The sequence below is a fragment of the Pleurodeles waltl genome, chromosome 1_2 (genome assembly GCF_031143425.1).
Source record: "Pleurodeles waltl isolate 20211129_DDA chromosome 1_2, aPleWal1.hap1.20221129, whole genome shotgun sequence".
In the NCBI taxonomy this organism is placed as follows: domain Eukaryota; kingdom Metazoa; phylum Chordata; class Amphibia; order Caudata; family Salamandridae; genus Pleurodeles; species Pleurodeles waltl.
In genome coordinates, this window is record NC_090437.1 from 627,576,974 (window position 1) to 627,592,856 (window position 15,883).

The window sequence follows — 15,883 nt, forward strand, 5'->3', positions numbered from 1 at the left end:
ATTTCCAAAGTTTCTGGGATTGATATAAATACACAGGAGTATGTCCTGATACAATTACACTATGGAAATTCATGACTGATCCACCTCCTCCTCTACACTTAAACCTTGAGGACTGAAAGCACTCTATGAGTGTAGTATATCTGAGCATTTATGTAGCAATAATTTTCTCTTTTCTCAAAAAAGTAAATACTTTTTCTTACCACTAAATAGTTCCCAAAACCATTTTTGAGGTACTGCACTTCATACCATTTTAGAAGTGCTGCACTACAACCTCTTTTCTCACCCCGAATTCAAACTTAGGTCTGTCTTTTGCAAGATTGGTTGTATGTGTGATTCCAGGATGGGAAAAACCATGGAAAGGGTTAGTGAGCATTATATACATTTCGCTAGACTACCCATCAACCTCCTCTTGCCCTCTCTTGAAGTGCTGCATTAAAATCGGCGTACTACACTTTCTGCTGCACTATGTTCTACCTGCATCCACAGATCCCTCGCATGTGAATCAGGATCTGCAAGAATTTCAAAGTATCCTGGCTTTTAGGGAAACTAAGTTCAAAAAATATAGATATAGGTGTGCAAAAATGTAAATATAAAAGTGTTTAAGAACAGGTGACAACGAGCACTGTGAAGATAAAAAACTAACACACTGAAATATAAGCATTTCTTTAAGCTGTGCAACCATCAATAAAATTGGTCAGTAGAATAAATGCATCGTTTCACCAATTAGAATGATTCATTACATCCCAAGAGAACATCAAAAATGTAGGCCTTAAATTTAACCAGCTAAGAAATTACTTTGTATAACTGAAGGGTAACATTTCAGAAAGCACTCACAGAAAGACTGAAATGTTATGCATCCTAGTTATACAAAATGCACCAATAAAGTTTACAGATTGCAACATTTTTAGTATATGCCTTTTAACACTATAGATAAGGGAAGTTTCACATGTCAGATGTTATTTGCTATATGACATCATGTGGTTTATAGTGGTGAGCAATTATTGTCTAAAAAATTGCCGCTGCAGTTTTTTTGATATTTTATTATACCTTGACATCGACCCCAGGAATATAAAACACTGTCATTTCCAAGTCACTAGGTTTAGTTTGCAGTGATGAGGGCACTTTCTTTCCAGCAAGTAAATGAGATGAAGATGGATAGCTAGCTTGAAGCTTTTTTTTTTTGGAGGGAGATTCTTGATCCAAACTTCTCGAACTTCTATCATAAGTCCTGCAAAAACAGAATATATGCGATGCTTGTAAGAATAGATAGTCATTTAATTATGCATATCAACGTTTGGCAATCTGATTGAACCACATACAGTAACACAGTTGCAGTACAGACAATCCATGCCACCATTCTGGTGTTTTACTTCCTAAGATAGACAAGATGTTTATGAAGTTAATTGAATTCACATAAGAGTTTGTGTTACCTACTCCGGGAAGGGACATCTGCTTATGTGCGTATTAAATAAATGTATCCATAACAATGGTGGTCAGGATATTGGCCTCAAAGCTCTCTGCTCCATCAGCTTTACTGGTCATCAGCAGAAATGTTGTATCGTGCGTGGTAGAAATACGTGCCACATAAAATCATGACCGGTTTACTTATATTCTCTCTAGTATGTAGCAGATTTACAAGTCAAAAAGGCATTTGGCACTGTGTACTAGTTCTTCCTGAACAACAGAACTTTTATGGGGTGTTTGGTATTCACTTAATCCCTGCAAGTACACTACATATTGGTCTCGAGACAAGAGTCCTCAAAACAGACAACTATGAACCAGTGAGTAACATTAAATTTAGTAATAGTAAAGTGTTTTTTACAGAACTTAAAATAGTGGCATTGTTTAATGAAATGCTACATGACAATATGTTATTTATTATTAAGGCTAAAACTGGACTCCCAGCATGATTGTTCTTTATCCAATCTTATCTGAAGCAACAATGATGCAACTAACATGGTGAAGAGAAAGTGACATTCCCGTTAAGAAATATATTGTTGCTCGACAAAAAAAAAAAAAAAAATAGATTCAAGAGAAGAGAGATTCATGATAGGGTTACTAGATGTAAATTTGGTGTATGCTGGCAACACTATCGCATATCAAAGGCTCATTTGATAATCTTTGAATATTTGCAGTTGCAGCTGCTGTATGAGTCATTCAAGGTCAAGTGTGGATGAATGGTTACAAGAACTCATTGAATTGGCCTGGAAAAAACAGAATTACTATAAAATGATCTACGTACCACAGCAATGCTCTTTCTGGTGGATACTATAACTGTGGATTCTTCAACTTTTGTATCCTATCTGGATAGATCCAATCTGCTGGAACTTTGTGCCACCGTACACTATTGCAGCTCAGTTCCACCTCCACAAGTGATTACAGAGAACAATATATAGCTGCTACCTCCAGCACCCTGATATCAGCTTATTAGCCAATTACTTCAGCGCTAACAGACACGGAGCAATTGATAAAGTGGAATGTAAACAGTGTGCTAGCTCAAGCTGGGGACCTTAGGACATACGAGAAGCCCACTCTGAAGAAAATGGAGGTGAGTGGGCAGTGAAAAATGTGTGGCAAAATAGAGTATGAAGAAGAAGGAATATGTTTCTTTGCCCTGCAAGCATCAGTTTGTGGCATGTAGTGCTATAAATTAACATGCTCTGCATACTTCTGCCATCTAGTGTTGGGTCCTGATGTGTGCAGGTTGTTTTTCTTCAAAGAAAGTTTTTTGAGTAATGAGGTGGAGTGACTCCTCCTTCTCGATGATACTGAGCATGGACATCAACTCCATTGTTAAAATATTTTCCAGCAGGAGGGTGAGAATGGAGTATATAGTAAGTGAGATGTCCATATGAGAATGAGTAGAATAAACTGCAACAGCCACAGGTGTCCTGATAGGAGGGAGGACGCATGTGAATCAACAGCACTACATACCACAAACAAATGCTTACAGGGTAAGTAACATATTCAATTTGAGGTATGTGTGTCTGTAGATACAGATGCTCTGCATAGACTGTAAAGCACACCCCCTTAGAAATGGTGGATAACCTGTGGGTGCTGCAGTTGTTTGTAAAAGAGTACATAGCAATGCCTGTCCTACACTCGCATGTTGGCATGCTATAACACTCGCACAATAATGATTGGTGAAGGTGTGTGGTATGGACCATGTAGCTGTTTTACATATGTCAGCTATGGGAATGATTCCAAGAAAAAACATGTATGCTCCCTTTTGTCGATTAGAGTGTGGTCTGGGAGGTGTAGGTAAAGGTCTTCTGGCCTTAAAATAAGTTTGAATACGGTTTACTATCCATATGGCTACGGCTAATTTGAATATAGGGTTGCCTTTATGTGGAGGGGAAAAAGCAATAAAAGGTACTTTAGTCTTTCTGAAAGTTTTAATTCTATCAAATGCATGAAGAGCTCTTTCCGCAACAGAATTTGGTAGTGGGAAGAAAATGGCAATTCAATTGATTGGTTGAGGTGAAACTGAGAAACCACTTCAGGAAGAAATGTAAGGTTGGTGGGAAGAACCACTCTGTCTCTATGTATTTGGAAGAAAGGTTCTTCCAAGGTTAAAGAGACTGGTGCTCCCAGTGAAGTGAAGTGATAGCCACTACAAATGTCACCTTCAAAGAAAGGAATTGAAGGGGGCATGAGTGTAGGGGTTGAAATAGGGGCATTGGGGGGAAGGAAGCTTAGTCCTGTGAGAATGACACTGAGGTTCCATGAAGGTGCAGGTGGAATCATCAGTTTGAGCCACTCTGTGAAGGATTTAATCACTGGGACCTTGAACAAAGAAAGGTGTTGCCTATTTTGGAGATAGGTAGCCATTGCAGTAAGGTGTAATCTTACAGATGTGAACGCTAACCCAGCATTTTGTTAGTGAAGCAGGTAGCAGACAATGTTGTTTCCACATTGCCACATAGCAAGCTCTAGTGGCAGGTCTACGGGCTTCTTTATGAATGTCCATACATTCTGGTGGCAAATTAAGGTAACCAAATTATATGTGCTCAGGAGCCAAATTGCTAGGTTGAGAGTTTTGGGATCTGGGTACCTGATTTATTCATGGTTCTGAGTGAGAAGGTCCCTACTGGGGAGCTTCTCGTGGGGAACTACAGAGAGGTCCAGTAGTGTTGTGAACCAGCGTTAACAAGCCCAGGTGGGAGCTACTAGGATCATTATGAGAGAAGTTTGCTTGACCTTCCAAACCAGAAATGGAAGGAAAGGGAGAGAAGAAAGAGTAGGCAAATATCCCTGACCAACTCATCCATGGTGCGTTGTTCTTGAATAGTGGGTGTGGGAACCTGGAGGCAACCTGCGGTTGTGAAAAGGTCTATGTGAGGGAACCCTCCCACCTGTGGAAGTATGGGTGGAGTTCTCATTCATGGACTTGATGCTGCATCCTGCTTAGCAGGTCTGCAAAATCACTGTACACGCCTGGGAGATTCTCTGCTATCATTTGAATGTTGTGACACAGCCCATTTCCAAAAGGCCTGTGATAGTTGTGAAAGTTGTTCCCTCCGTTTTTGTAGATAACACATGGATGTCATACTGTTCATCCAGACTAGGACAAACTTGTAAATGAGTTGAGGAAGGAAGGCCTTCAAAACTAGATAAACAGCTTGAAGCTCAAGGAAGTTGATATGGTGACCCTGGTGCTTGGCATCCCATATACTCTGTATCGTGAGATCTTTCAGATGTGCACCCATCCCATAGGTGAGGCATTTGTTATGAGAGTTATGTGGGGAACAGGACGAGGCCGCCTATTCAACATGTTGTTTGGATTCCACCATTGCAGAGAGTGATAAGTATGGCGATCTGCCAGCACTAGATCCTCTAAGTAACCCTGTGACTGAGACCACTGACGAGCTGGAATTTCCTGCAACGGATGCATTTGTAGGTGGGCATGAGGTAATGCAGCGCGATACAGAAGACCATCATCCCTAGACCATCTTGGCTGTTATCTGCTGATTTGGCTGGAATTGAGATAATAAGGCCTGAAAATTGTGAACTCTTGTGTAATTGGGATAGGCTAACCCAATTTGTGTTCAGAATTACTACTAGATATGGCTGTATCTGTAGAGGTTGTAAATGGGATTTGGGAACATTGATTGTGAATCCCAGGCTGTGAAGAAGGCCTATTGTCACCTGTATATACTGGTGACATTGTTGATGGGTTAAGTCTTTGATAAGCCAATTGTCCAGGTAGGGAAACGTGCATTTTTTGTCTGTGAAGATGTGCCTCTACTACTGTCAGACAATTAGTAAAAACCGGTGGTGCAGTTGTGTCCCCGAATGGAGGGACTTTCAACTGGTAGTGCTTCCCGCTCACCATAAACCTGAAATACCTGCAATGGACTGGGTGCATTGGTATGTGAAAGTATGCATCTTTGACATGCAGTGTAGTCAAAGTCATCCCGTTGAAGCAGTGGAATCATCTATTGCAGAGTGACCATGTGAAAATGCTCTGAAACAATATATATTCATCAGTTGGCCTTAGATCTAGGATTGGCTGTAGAGAACCATCCTTTTTGGGTATGAGGGAGTACAGAGAGCATACTCCTTGACCTCAGTGTTGGAGAGGTACAGGTTTTATTGCTCCTTTGAGAAGCAGAGCCTGGTCCTCCTGTTTGAGTAATGTGTGTAGTTCTATTGAGAGCCGATGAATGTGAGGTGGAATGTGGGGAGATATGGTAATGAGCTCCAGACAATACCCATGTTGGATAATATCTAACACCCACTGGTCTGTTATCTGTTGCCAGATGGGTAAAAAGTTGTGTATGCTTCCCTCAGCAGGTGTAGTGTGTTTGGAGGTAAAATGAAGCACGTCACTGTGTGCTGGTGGTGGCGGCACCACGTGGGGAAGCACTGTTGCCTCTACCCTTGGTACTGTTTCCTCTATAGGAGCTTCTAGAGTAGGATTTTGTGGGAGTACTGACTGTGCCCACGCTGGTATCAGGTGGAGGCTTCTGGAGTGGGGGTCTTTAAGTCTTGGAGATAGCTGGAGCAGTGAAAGGAGCCCCTAGACGTAGTGGTCTGAAGGGCTCCCATGGACTTCGCTGCCTCAGTGTCCTTTTTCGTTTTTTCTAGCGTCTCATCGACCTGTGGGCAGAAACGATGTTCCTTGTCAACAGGTAGATTAAGAATTTTATGTTGGACATCAGGCTTGAAGCCGGAAGTAAGCAGACATGCATGTCATCTAATGAGCACACTGGTATTAATACGCCTGGCTGCTGTCTCAGTAGAGTCAAGGACGCATCTAATTGACGTGTTTGATATTAGTTTGCCCTCAGCAACTAATTCCTGACCCCTTTTACTGTGCTCATCTGGGAGATGTTGGAGGAGTTCCTCATTCTCATCCCAGGGAGCACAGTTGTATCGTGCTTACAGGCCCATGGAATTGGTGATGGTTTACAAACTGAGCTGAAACCTGTTTAGCCGCAGTGTCAATTATTTTGCTTTCTCTGTCGGGCAGTGTGGTGTCGCCTGATGCTTGGGAGTTAGCTCGATTTCTAGCACTGGTGGTCACTAGGGAGTCAGATGGTACTTGCCTTCATATGTATACCGGGTCTGACGGAGAGGCTTTGTATTTTTATGTGTGCCCTAACGGGGTCCTTAAAGATGCCCTCCATTTGGTGTAGCATGCTTTTTAACATAGGTACTATGTGCCTCTGTGAGTGGAAGAGAGCATCTCAACTAATACATTCTCTTCCAGCAAAAACTAGCCAACCTTGCTATAAGCTTCTGATATGTGGTTGAGTCATCAGGAGGTGACAAGCGTGCCCCCCTGGTTGGTCAAAATCATACGAGTACAAGGGGTCACTGTCTTGGGGGACATGAAATGAATCATCTCCAGTGTCAGGGGGACCAGTACCATCTCCAGGTGAACCCTGATGGGAGGTATCTAATGGCTCTACTTCAGACTGTGGTGAAGAACGCATGTCTGGTAGAGGTGGTGGAGGCAGTGGAGGCAGTGGTGGTAATGAAGGTGGGGAAGATGGTGGTGGAGGCAAATGGCTGGTGGCCTTGTTTGACCTTTTCTATTTAGATGGAATGGGTACATCCAAAGCCTCCTGAAATTAGAGTTCTCCTAGAAGGTGGGGGCTGAGAAGGTGGTGGTCTGGCCACAATTCTTCCAGTTGTTGGCTGAATCTGGATCTGTTGTCTAGAGTCTTGTCTTTCTTGCAGCTTGTGAAGAATGGGTTCCACAGTAGTTTCAACACTCTTTTTGTGGCACCGACTTCAATGATCTTGGCTCCCAGATGGATTTTTGTTTTGGCTCTGAAGAGCCACTCGGCACTGAGGTTGCCGATGGTCGTGTCGACACAGAGGGCGTGGATGCAATAAAGGCTGTTGGCACCGAAGCTTTTGACTTCGGGTGGTGTTTTGGTGTCGAACAGGAGGGCAAGTTGTTCTAACTGAATTCTCATTGCCAACCTTGGCCTACAGGCAGTGGTGGTCTGAAGGCCTCTTGATCTGGAAGCGTGAGCCTTTTTGTAGGTTCAACTCGAGGCTGAGGGGCAGGGGATAGCATACTCATGGTGTGAGACTCCATCGATGCCTTGGTTATTTCAAACTCTAACTCGAGATCGGTGTTGGGTGGCCCTCAAGGGAAAAACCTCTTCCTTGGCCACTGAAGCCTCTGGATGTTGCACCTGCTCGACGTCCTGATGTGGTTGGAAGTCGGAAGTGTGGTTGGCGGATCTTTGCTGCATCTCGAGGCGGTGTGCCCGATAATCACGGAGTGGTTTATTCAAGGCGAATGCTCGACAGGCTTCAGAATCAGCCTGGAGAGAGACACAGGTTACAGAAGTGGTGGGAATCAATCCGGGGGTACTTTGCGTCGCAATGCAGAGAGAAGAGTAATGGTGTTTGTTCCATCACCAGGGGGGCATCGTTTGGAAAACGGAACCGGAGACAAAGATGGAAGGCTCCTGAAGGGTGAGGGCAGGTAACTTCTTCATCTAATGGGTAACATGTTCATCTAATGGATACCTTTAACTGCAGATACATTACTTTTTAAATCGATACCAAGGCTGTACTCTCCCTAGTGTGCTGATTCAAAGAAGATTTACACCAGGACGTACTGCAGGGCACAGAAGATTACATGTCAATCCCTGCAGATCTATGAGTCAAAACAGTAGGGCCTGGTGAAGGAATAGATAGATTCCCACATACCAGCTTGGCATAGATCCAGCAAAGGCACACCTCTAGCCAAAGCTACAGTCCAAACGTTCAAACTACTAGAAGGAGCACTTAGGCCATCAGGCAGTCGTTTTTGGCCAGGACTTAGCATAGCTTAATGCTAAGGATAATCCAACTTGATAAGGTCATTTTCTGGGCTGCCTTTGCCTTCTTTGTACCAACAAAGTTAATCACCCTTTCGGTGCTCCTTAGTCCTGTCAATGTAGAAACTAATGGCCTGTTTAGAACTGAACTGGCATAACGTGCAGAGGTGATGGTTATGAGGAAAAAACATCTACAAGGGCCAAAGATTTCATGGTGCTACTGAGAAAAGGCTTAAATGGTCCACACATCAAAAATGTATGGACCAAACTAAGGTTCCAATGCAGCATCATGAAAAGAAACCAATTGAAACATATACAAAAGCCCTTTCAGGAACATCATCACAAGAGGCGACTTGAATAAGGAGGGAAGGCTGAAAGGGCTGATAATCAATCATTAACTGTGCCCACAAAAGAACATAAGACATCTTGACTTGAAGAGGACTAACCTGCATGTCCTCACACAGTGGGAACTAATCTAGACCAGCAGCCATGGTAGATGAACTTCCTTGCTGGATAGCGAGCTACCAAAATCACACCCACCATCTCTGAGCAACTCAGTTGGTTTGCCTCAATATCCATGATTGAAGGTGTAGACTATAGAGGTCTGCAGGGCTCAGCACTCCTACTGGGACTGTAGATCCCACAGGAGAGGCAGCGCGAGTGGCTGCCAGATATTCAGATCCAGTAGGTCAGGGTACTAAAACCTTGGAGCCCAATTCAGGGCCATTAAGATGAGTTTAGTCCAGTCTTTCAGACTTCTTCATGTCCAGTGGTATCAGAGATGGGGCAGAAACATAATGGGAGGCAAAGTCACATTGAAGGTGTCCTTAGAGGCCCTTGAGGAGGGAACGCCAGGTCACAAAAAGATGGACACTGATCATGTTATGCAGTAGCAAACAGCTATACCGAAGGCACGCCCCACAGTGAGCAGACACCATGAGCAATCTGTGGAAATAAATGGCATTTGTGAATGGCAGGGTGATGCCCGGTACGACTGTTTGCCCTGATGTTCAGGGAACACTCCAGCTAACTGACCTTTAGGCATATTTCGTGTGGGCCCTACCACTGCCACAATAATAGAATAACGGAAAATAGTGATAAAAGAAAAAAGGTACTAGACTAGTTATTTCTTTATCCACATAAGGTGTGTAATTCTAATGATTCTAAATGTTAATGAGACTAGTTATTTCTTTATCCACATAAGGTGTGTAATTCTAATGATTCTAAATGTTAATGCGAGAAAGCACAACCTAGTCTGGAAATTCACTGGTGAGAGTCATACATGGGGTGTAATACTTTATTTCATTATTGTGAGGTGGTACAATAGTTTGTATGGTTGCAGTCTTTCACTTGGTAATCCACCAACTGATGTGCAGATAAGTACTGATAACTACAGTTCTGAATATAAATATATTTGGGAGGTTGTTTTCCTTAAAGTCCTGTCATTTAACAAGTCCATGTTAACAGCATGTGATTAAACAGATTTTCAAGGCTATACAGCATACTGATTAAATGCACAATCTGTTTCACATGTCAGGAAAATTTACACCAGTACTCAAACATGTGGTGCTTTCTCTTTCTAGCCCTCATTAAAAGCCCAGGAACTGTGCCTCTTTCTGTCTAGAGGTTGTGTTACTTTGCAATCATTTGTTGATGTATGTGTACTAGAATGTGTTGTTGATTTTATTGCTCTGGCTTGAATATCTGAATTTTCTATGAATTTATCTTTCTGTTACAAAAATATGCATGTCTAGAGTTTTGGGATTTTCTCTCAACATTTGCAGTTCTATTTACTTTGTTTTCCTGAGCAATGATTTAGTTTTTTCTGCAGTGAATATAAGCTAATTTTGCAATTGTTATTTTTTAATGCAAAAACAAATAGTTTTCCTTTTCAGTGGACGTTGATGTTTTTTTAAAATTGTGTGTGTGTTCGGTTTAAGAATCCGATCTCTCTTGAAACATTGGAATCATATCCTGAATATTCAGAATCCTCTTAAGAGAAAAAAAAGGCTTGGGAGAGATGCTATGTCAGTACTACCCCTGTGAACTGGAGGAGCTAAAAGGGATCCAGGTGTGTATCAGGAAGACTGAAGAAGCCCCTGGAGGAACAGTAGTGATGCAGTGGTATTCACGTGATCCAATGGCAGCTGCTGAAGCCCACCTAGACCAGCTAATTGTTCGAGAACAGGAAGATCCCTCACCTACAGAAATGTGGAGCAATCACTGGCATCACCTTGGTGAACATCCTGAGTGCTGATATTAAATGAATGTGACCTGGTAGTGGGTGGAGCCTACTACGAATTTCAGCATCGCTATGTGAAAGCATTCATCTTGCATGATGGGGGACATTGTCCAGTCTCTTAATTTCTTAATTCCAGTGCCAAAGGCACTTCAGCGAGGGACAGTATCTTGAAAGGTTCCTTACAGAGGATAGAAATCAAGTCCTTGAGTGTCCAGGATAGGACACAATTCTTCTCGAAATCGATGATAATAGTGGCATCGATGTCAGTTAAGGAACTACCAGCTGAATTAGAAGGGAGCTGGAGGAACTAGGAACCCCAAGAGGTGAGTACCAGAGTGATCTCCAGCGACCAGGAGAGTAAAGTACCTGGTTTTCCCCAAACCCAACAGGATGACTTAGAAAAAGGATTGTGAAAGACCCAAACCGGACTGGAAGAACCCAAAGGCGGATTCTGGCAGAAGAGGACCTGCAAAGGAAGAGGACCAAGTCCAGTTCGTGATTCAGTATTCGGTTGTGGCAGGAGCCACTACCTAACCTTCTGTGGATGCAGGACCAGGTTGACGGGGGAAGAAGAAGACCAGCTGCGCTGCGCAGGAGATAAAGAGGGGTCCCTAAAGTGATGCAGATGGTGTCCCACATCATCTGTTGCATTGCAGTGGGTCAATGGTTCCAGTGGCCAAAAGATGAAGTAAATGATGCAGAGGCGTCCTGTTGGAATCTTGCAAATCGAATCTGAGGATCCACCTAAGAGGGAGACCATAAATAACCCTAAAAGAGTGTTTGGTCACATGCAAGGTGACCTCCTATCAAGATGGGGCTGTGATGTCACCTGCCTGACCTGGCCACTCAGATGCTCCCAGGGGCCTCTGCACATCTTGGATTCAAGATGGCAGAATCATGTGGCCACCTGAAGGAGCTCTGGGGACCACCCCTCCTGGGGTGGTGATGGACAGGAGAGTGGTTACTCCTCTTTCCTTTGCCCAGATTTGCACCAGACCAGGGACCAAGGATCCCTGGACTGGTGCAAACCGGTTTATGCAAGGAGGACACCAAATGCGCCCTTTAAAACACACCAGTGGCTTGGGGAGGCTAACCCTCCCCAAGCCTTGTAACATCTATATCCAAGGAGGTGGGTGTTACCTCCTTCTCCCACAGGAAATCCTTTGTTCTGCCTTCCTCTGCCTGAGCTGGTCAAGCAGCAGGAGGGGAGAAACCTGTCTGGGCGTGGCAGCAGCACAGACTACCTGGAAAACACAAGAAGACTGGTAGGAGCAATACTGGTGGTCCTCTAAGAGGCCCCCGGAGTGCATGAAATCATATAACCAATACTGGCAACAGTATTGTGAGATGATTCCAACATTTTTGATACCATACATGCCCAGGTTCGGAGTTACCATTATATAGCTGGACACAGGTAGTGGTGACCTGTGTCCAGTACACGGGTAAAATGGCTTCCCTGCACTAACAAAGTCCAGTGCAATGGAACTGGTGTTCGTAGGAGCACCTCTGCTCATGCAGGGGTGCCCTTACACACAGGTACATGCACCCTGGCCTCTGGGCTAAGAGGGCCTACCATAGGGGTGACTTGCAGTGATCTGTGGTGAAAGGGTGCATACACCTTTTCACACAGGCTGCAATGGCAGGTCGACAGACACATTTTGCATGGGGCTCCCCTGGGTGGCATAATACATGTATTAGGGAGTTATATGGCAAATTGTGGGGTGTGCAAAGTCCTAAGAAACCAAATTTAGAGGGCGAGAGCATAATCACTGGGGTCCTGGTTAGCAGGATCCAAGTGAAAACAGTCCAAACATACTGATAGGAGGCAAAACGTGGGGGTAACGATGCCAAAAAGAGGGTACGTTCCTACAAGGAGTACCAGGATATTACTTCTTGGTTGGTGACATCCTGCTTAGCACTGCAAGATTTTGCAGTATTTCTGAATTTGTGTGAGATGCTCAGGATCTGAGCTGAAGGATGCGGAAAAAAGCGATCTTGCATTAGGATGCCGCTGTATGACTCCAGTGCCACCCACTGCCTCAGGAGACCTACTGAAAAGTTTCCAGATTTCCAGATCTGGCATCTGTAGATTTTCAAAAGGTAAGGAATCTGAACTTACAAGCATCCATCAGAAACCATTGTTTTATGCCTAATTCTGCAAATAGCCTACTACTTTCCCTGCTTTTTTAACCTCTTTTTCAGGAACACTTTATTTTTATTCCACCATGCTCTTCTACACATTCCCTCCATGTATCTCATCATCTTTCTTTTCCATTGTGCTTCGGAGACCATATTCATTTCTCCACCTTTTGACCATTAAAAAGCATACATTATGTTTTTCATTCTGACTTATCAAAGTTTCAGTTAGGGAATAGTTAAACATTGTTATCATTTATTTAAAATCTAGATCTATATGAATAACTGCAAGCTATGAAAAAAACAATTTTAAACCTGTTGTGAGAATGTTTATTTTTAGGGTCAAGCCTGCTTTGCATGCGCTCGCGCATGCGTATAGCAGGGAGACTCTTTTGTATTTAGAAAAGGGCTCCGAGCCCTGTCAACTTCACGTCAGTGCTTTTTATTGGTTCGTGGGCTTCCCTAATTAAATCGGCATGCTTTCATTAGTCGAAGGCACGCATATGGCATGCCTTTTCCGGTGGCAAGCGCAGCGACCAAGTACAGAAAACATGCGAGGCTCGCTGTTTTCCATCGGGCTCGTGGACTTTTTTTTAACTAATTTACGAGCCCGATCTCGCTTGGCAGAAGTCAAGCGCTTTACCTACTTGATTTCACTTTTTCGGGTTACGTGCATAAATGCACTTTTGCCCGATAGGTGAAAAGTCGGGTTAGGAGTTTACAACGCGATCGGCTCTAACACGAGCAAACGCGAGACCCGATGCATTGTAAATGCTTGTTTGAAGTTTGTAGTGAGTCTTAGTGAATACCTTTTACTAGCTAAAAATTGTCATTTGTTAATAGATTACAGAGAGGCAAAAAAATAAAAAATATTTGCAGCAACATATACTTTGAGGTACAATGCTAAATATGTTTTAAAATAATGTTTTTTACACATTTCTGTGGTTACTAATGTCTGCAAAATAACATTTGTTACTATAATTATATTAAATGATATTTGGAGAGGATGGAAGATTATGTTAGCCTTACAAAGCTTCAAAATTGTTCATGCAGGGGGAGCAGCCGGCAGTGCTTCGTTGCATTTATCTAATGAAATAATGTATTGTGGTGTTCAGATTTTACCTCCTTAAACTTATGTCATCATGTTCTTGTTGAAGTGTAGTCGGATAAAGCACACATTTGCCACTATCAATTTCAACTCGAATGTCAAGCTCAAAGTCAATATTCCTCTCTGTTGTTGACCCAGCCACACTTCTATTTCCGGGACCGGTTGGCCATCGGTCAGTAAAAAGCTGCTGTACCGCAGCGAAGCCTGATGACTTCTTACGAGAGTGTTGCCTAGGAGAGAAAATAAGTATGTGTTATAAATTAATTACATTGTCAGTTTTTAATTGCATCTTATCAAAGCTTTCAGTGTTTTGCTTTTAACACAGTTTAGATAACACAAATTAACAAAATGACAATTAAAAAATTCCCGACCGCATTGTCCTCCAATTTGACACTGAATGATGTTTTTGATAGTTTAATAAAAACCTAAAGTCATTGAAAAACATAATAGTCTTTGCATGCTTCATTTATGAGGCTACCCTTTTCAGCCATACTTTACCCACAAATGAACCTAAGAAGAACAATCATTTGCTTTAAAAAATATTACTTGGTTTACCTTCAAAACTGAAAACATTGAATCTCCTTAAAAGTTAGACAAAAAAGGGCAGGACAGGATTATTTAACCTGCACAACACATGGACGTGATCATGACAGTGCGGCATCCAGCAAAAACACAGGTGAATTGTAAGGGAATATTTGGAAAGTTATTGCAAACTGAGGCAGTGCAGGACTCAGCCCTAGAGGTACCACCTGCTCATGCCTTAATTACCCCCAAAGAATCTTCAGATTAAAATCTTCTTTATTCAGGATTTCAAGGCAAAAATTCAAATGTAAAGTAGCATCACGAAGAATGTGCCTATAACATCTATCAATCATAAAAGTGTCTTGTTTCAAATTATAATAGTTGTTTGACCCCTAAACATGTACTCTGTGAACAAACTCTCTAAGTGTTCACTATTCGAGTGAAAACATATTATAAATGCAAAGATGTTGTATGGGGGTAGTTGTGCATGAGTCTGTGCTGCTGTGGGTGATGCTTGTTCAGAAAAAAGGTTATTCAGCTCATATTATCTAACCTGACTACTAAGTCATAAATTGAGAGTTTTCTACAAGGCAGCAGCACTTCCTTTACAGAGAGCTTATGTCACTGCTAAGATTTTACTATAGAGCCACATATAAGAGAGTTGCCAAAGGAAAACCAGCTTTATAGACAAATAGATTTTCTAGGCAGGCTTGCGGCTGCATAGAATAGTGTACATGCATATGGTAATGGTCCCCACCAATACCACAGAAGAGCTTTAATCTCTCAAACCACACAAACATAAATGACCTGAGTATTCCTGAACTGATTTTGTGACACATATCTCTATTTATGGTGTGCATGGGGTGAACTAGGGGAATACAGAGAATCTCAACATCAATGTCACAAAGTTTTAAATCCCATGCCAGCTTTCTTAATCTTACCCACTGAATCATCCAACCAGGCCTCCTGGTTTGCCCTCTCATTCTTGGGCTAAAATAATCATAAAAATCACAAGGTCAACATTTCAGAAACTGAGAAGAGAACGTCTAAGCTTGTTTCCTGTATAGACTAGAAGCTGGGACAGGGTGACAACTTTCAATTTGAAAGTGTGACCCTTTCAAAGAAATGAACCATGACGAAGATAGTGCTTGCTTTGGACTGTTTAGGTGGAGGTAGGACCCAGAAAGTGAACCTACACAGTTGCATCTACAGTGATATTAACCTAAGAGCTAGTCACATGTATTAATAAGTAGTGAGTTAGTTGGAAGAAACAGGTCACCTAGACTCTAGGCCTTTTGGAGTAGCATCCATCTTCTCAGTGGTTTTGGTTACCAATGTAGGGGTACACCGTGCAAAAAGTCTAGACGACCATTATTGGTTTACTGGAGCTTACTTTAATAATCCCAAGTGCTCTGTCTGTGGTAGTGTGGTCGAGCAACTTAGGCTGATCAGAAAGGAGTATTGAGCATTTGTTGTAAACCGAGTCAATAAATGAGACACACACACAATAAGAGATCCGAAACCAATTTAGAAAAATAACACATTTTTATACATAATTAGATACCAAGATCATCGATACTGTGTAAG

General features: G+C 42.5%; 1 protein-coding gene across 20 annotated transcripts in view; it reads right to left on the reverse strand.

The window, feature by feature from the left end:
- Positions 1-15,883, reverse strand: part of BLTP1 (bridge-like lipid transfer protein family member 1) — a 1,779,540-nt gene that overhangs the window by 373,816 nt on the left and 1,389,841 nt on the right. For all 20 annotated transcript variants that reach the window (XM_069242474.1, XM_069242454.1, XM_069242518.1 and 17 more), the window contains 2 exons: positions 13,789-14,004; positions 1,048-1,228 (listed from right to left, as the gene is read on the reverse strand). In XM_069242474.1, coding sequence (XP_069098575.1) covers positions 1,048-1,228; positions 13,789-14,004 — 397 coding nt within the window. The remainder of the gene's footprint in view (positions 1-1,047; positions 1,229-13,788; positions 14,005-15,883) is intronic.